General features: G+C 43.7%; 1 protein-coding gene across 1 annotated transcript in view; it reads left to right on the top strand.

Annotated features, from left to right (window-relative positions):
• The window catches only part of shtn1 (shootin 1), a 40,219-nt gene that overhangs the window by 9,083 nt on the left and 26,136 nt on the right, over positions 1-5,000 (top strand). Inside the window, exon 4 of the mRNA XM_063191068.1 lies at positions 2,245-2,339. Within this exon, the coding sequence (XP_063047138.1) occupies positions 2,245-2,339 (95 nt within the window). The remainder of the gene's footprint in view (positions 1-2,244; positions 2,340-5,000) is intronic.

Below are 5,000 nucleotides of genomic sequence, written 5' to 3'. Positions count from 1 at the left end.
TGTTAGGATGCATTTTGCCAGGGGCAAATCCTCATCAGTTTGGTGGCGTTCACGTTGCCTTTTATTCATCTTATCTGGGCTAGATGTGCTTTTTAAACATAGCTGACATGGCAGGCCAATAGAAGGCTGGAACGCTTTAATTAACATGCTCAACCGCAAAAGCAGTCTTCGCAGACAACTAAATGATAACCAATGGCAGCAGATAAGCAAACATGCGTATTTTAAGTACGTAAATGTTAAGTGAAAATGCGGGTGGGTGAAAAGGTGTAGTATTAGTGCTGTCATTTGAGTGCTGTCATTTGCTGTATTTTTTTTAGGGTATCATGATTGATGTGGGATTCAGCACACAGTTAATTAGCATAAATGCATGTGGGCAATAGAGTATATTAGCATTAAAGTGTTCTTACATTATGGTATACAAGGAAACTGAGAGGTAGGGCTAAAGGGTTCAGTTGTCCTGGGCCCAGGGAGAGGGTAGGCGGCCCCAGACTCTGGTCCCCATTACATGGTATGTATTGAGTGGGTAGGCTTTTCAGCCAAAGCTGTCAGCAGCCCTGAAGGTTTATTACGGTATGTGACGGACAGTGAGTGAACTGCATGGTGAAATGCACATTGTACCCCTTCTAGTATTGGAGCAAGTGAGGGGAACTCGCACACCTTGGATGCGCAGCTTGGGTGCGAGTTCCACTTACTTGCTCCTATAGTTTACCTTAGAGATGCACCGGATCCTGATTTTTAGGATCCTGCCGGATACCGGATCCACTGCTTAAGATCCTGCCGGATCCGGAACCGGATACCGGATCCTACGTGTTGAAACACATAGCCTACTCGCACACGTGGGCCCTTTTTATCACGTTGGCTCAAACTATTTTGACTGAAAAGCCTCGGCTACCGGATCCTGGATCCTGGAACCGGATCCAGATCCTGTGAAAAACCCTATTATCCTGCCGGATCCGGATCCGGAACCGGATCTGGTGCATCTCTAGTTTACCTATTGGAACCTACGCACCCACCAGGCATCAAGAGAAAAGGCGATGTACCTCCTTTTGAAAGAACATCCCTTCTGGTATTGAAACATAAATTATGCAAAACGACGGATAGCACTGTGGTGTGGTAGTGTAACTTGATAGAATAAAATTCTGACTACATCACGTGTCCTAGTGTCACATTTCCTCATTATCGTAAAGATGATGTCACAACAGCAAACTGTCCAGATTTTTGCAAGTGAAGTTTTCAGGCCATAGATCGCAGGAGAGAGGGTCTTCGTTTACCCACTAATTACACATTTACTTTAAGCATCAACAGGGACGGATCTAACCATTTTTGGGGCCTTAGGTGAAATATAAACAAGGGCCCTCAAAAGTCATTATTTAAACACCAATTGGCATTAAAGGAGCGAGGGTGCTATTTCAGTGTTTCATATATCTTCAATTACTCTACGTAAGTGACAAATTAAGACACTTTATTTGTGTGTTTATCGCGACTGGTGTGACAGTTGGGGGCCCCTATGAAGGGCAGATTTGGGCTGGGCCGTTGCCTAGGTTTGCCTAATGTAAAGTCCGCCTCTGAGCATCAAATAAGATGGTTATCTACTGCAAGATCAGAATTTCGAAGGATTTCCTTAGATTTCCTGCCTTGCACAAGTTTCAGTCCCTACTACACCGATGAGCACTAAGGAGAAAAGGTGCACAACCTGAAGCACTCAAAGTTTGTTTTTTAACTAAGTTGATTAACTAACTGAAATAAAGTTACATACAGCTCCTTTAAAGATCTCCATCATTAATGAGGTGTCTCCTGAAAACAATCAGGTAGATGTATAGTGTGCTGATACTGCAGATGGGATGCTCTATTAAATGTGTATTTACTTCATGGTGTGTGTGTGTGTGTGTGTGTGTGTGTGTGTGTGTGTGTGTGTGTGTGTGTGTGTGTGTGTGTGTGTGTGTGTGTGTGTGTGTGTGTGTGTGTGTGTGTTGCCGCATGTGTCTGACTGTGTATTTACCTCGTGTGTGTGTGTCTGTGTGTCTGTGTGCCTGTGTGCCTGTGTGTGTGCGTGCGTGCGTGTGTGTGCGTACGTGTGTGTATGTGTGTGTGTGTGTGTGTGTGTGTACATGCGTGTGTGTGTGCGCGCGTGTGTGTGTGTGTGTGTGTGCGTGTGTGTGTGTGTGTGTGTGTGTGTGTGTGTGTGTGTGTGTGTGTGTGTGTGTGTGTGTGTGTGTGTGTGTGTGTGTGTGTGTGTGTGTCCAGTGTCCCACAGGGTGATTCAGGAGGTGAGCAGCATTCAGGAGAGTCTTGAGATAGAGAAGACATGTCGGCAGAGTGTGGAAGCCCTGGCCACCAAGGTAACCACTCACAACTTAACCCCTTTACATCCCACGTGCACGCACACTCACACACACGCGCACATACACACACACAGGCACACTCACACACATGCACGCACACACACGCACGCACGCACACACACACACACACACACAAAACCTCCATATGTGATTTTTCCTATAATTAGAGGCTAATAGAGGAAGTGGATCACATGTTGAGCAGCGGAGGGAAGAGAAGTTAAATAGAGGAAGAGAAAAGAGGAAGAAGGGAAGAGAGATATAGGGAGGTGGAGTGATGATCAGTTGCTCTGAGGAGTGAGTCATCTTATCTCGTCTTTCCAGTGGGCATCTGCATCACAGCCATGTTTAGACGTGAGTTATACTTGTTTTTAGCCTAGCCTCTTTCTGCAGATGGGCCCGTCGTCTGGCCTACTGACTCTGCTGAGAACACTCAACTACATCATAACAACATGGCTAAGGTAGCCCATTGCAAGGAGTCATAGGTAACGGATTAAGACTTGGCCATTACCGTTTTGGTGACAATAAGGTTACAAGAGCGGCTGTACGTTAAGGGGTTAGACATAATAGTGTATCCAACATTATGTTAGTGGTTCTCAAAGTTGCAGCAGGTTAAGAGGCGCTTCAGAAGTTGCCTCTCTAAGTGGCCAGTGGTGGTCTAATGGTTAGGGAGGTGGTCTTATGATCAGAGGCTTGCATGTTCGAATCTCAACTTTTCCTTTCCCTACACCTCCATCCAGGGCTGAAGTGCCCTTGAGCAAGGCATCTAAACACGCATGACTCCAGGGACTGTAACCATTACCCTGTAAAATAGCTGCAAGTCGCTTTAGATAAAAGCGGGAATTAAGTGTAATGTAATGTCTAAGTAAGTCCCGGGACATGCTTGCTGCAGCATACGTGCGCATGTTCACTTTTCGCACAAATATGTTGCCATGTGTATTTTATGTCATTTTTGTGCAAGATTGGACACTTGAGAAGGTACGCAGACCGGTGCGTGCGGTGCAAAATTGATAACAACCACGAGGGGCAATCTACCATAGTCACGGTAGAGTCAAATGCTGGGAAACATTAATGAGCGCCCCCTAGATGAAACCTCCAGTATTGTGCGAAGTCCTCTGGTCATCCTGAAGAAAGTATGAGCCCTGGTCGCATGCATATTCCAGGCCTAACTTAGGAGGTGCGAGCCTGTCTCTCTGTAGTTCTCTATGGGACACAACTCCACTTCCAACCTGTGAGACAACCTAAGAGGAAAAGTCTTTTATGGTCCCTTAACCATCATATGTTTATGTTCAAGAACTCGTGACATATTATTCTTACTGTATGATCTCAGGAATGAATACAGCCAAACGATTAGCTTTTTTTCACTGTGATGTCAGACAAGTCAGACATTTTTGAAGCCAAGCTGGTTTCCATAGGAAACAGTGGAGTGTAAGTTTATGTCGATGCCAGCGGATGCTGCTTGTCCTGCTCCAAATGCATTGAATCAAAGGTGTCTGGCATCCCATGGAAAAGGCTAATTCAGCCCTGAACAAAAGTATGAACGTGACCAGGCTTGTTGTTCATCTGCTTGAGGGCAGGATTTTCAGGCATGACTGTACATTTTACTTGAGGAGGTGAAAAGGCAGAAAAACGTCCTGCTTGTGTACACAGTTTTCAGTCAAGGTTCTGTTGTGCTGCAGACACTGAAGAGTTTTGAAATTTCACACGTTTTCCTTAGATTAACACATGCCCACTAACACAGTCACACATACTCAGATTCAAACACTTTCAGGTATAATGGCAGACAGACATACAGACATGTGAACATACACAGACACACACACACCATGTTTCTACAAAGACCTTTTTATAGGCATAGTATTATGGTGTTAGTTTAAAAGCAAACACAATGTGAATGCAGAGGAGATGAGCGATGGTAGATGGTATTGATTCCTCGCACAGGATGATTGCACACAAGAGGTACATTGTAATCCACACAAGCTGAAGCTCTGCATTCAAGAGCAATGTTAAAGATCACATGAAGAGAATGGCATGTTTTACACTCTCACAACAAGGGACATGTTGCCATCCCTACCAGTAGATGTAGACCAATCACACAACCGCCCACTGCATGGTAGATTTCAAGAGCGAGCAACAGGAGGAGAGGTATCATGCACATTTTCCTTTTGCATGTGCTTGAAGTTGGTAGATTGTGCTCCTTAAGGGTATAACATGTAATTTTTTAGTGATCTATTTTTAGAACTTATGCTGCCCATTCACAAATTATATCTTTTCCATGTGCTGTATATTAAGCACTGCTATCAGTTTGTAAGTATTCATTAAATTTGCACTTTTCATATATAAAAAATGGATTTTATCCATGTCCGCCATTTTGAATTTCCTGGAATGGACATATTTCGCTGCAAAACGTGCTGTACTTTGGTCACACCGGTGCATGTTAGCTTATTACTTAGTAAAAATATTCATGAAAAAAATCAAATCTGTGAATGAGTTGCATACATTTTGAAAATGAAGAACTAGAATTACATACTCTAACTTTAAAGCATGGTGTCCTCATGAAATCTACCTGTATGTTATTGCTATCACAAGTAATTATAAACCCATCGAAACTTAAAAAGAAATTATGAAGACCTCCATATGTTTTCTTGTTATCATCAAAAT

The sequence above is a fragment of the Engraulis encrasicolus genome, chromosome 24 (genome assembly GCF_034702125.1).
Source record: "Engraulis encrasicolus isolate BLACKSEA-1 chromosome 24, IST_EnEncr_1.0, whole genome shotgun sequence".
In the NCBI taxonomy this organism is placed as follows: Eukaryota; Metazoa; Chordata; class Actinopteri; order Clupeiformes; family Engraulidae; genus Engraulis; species Engraulis encrasicolus.
Note: the sequence above shows the minus strand (reverse complement) of the source record. Positions and strands in the feature narration are given on the sequence as shown.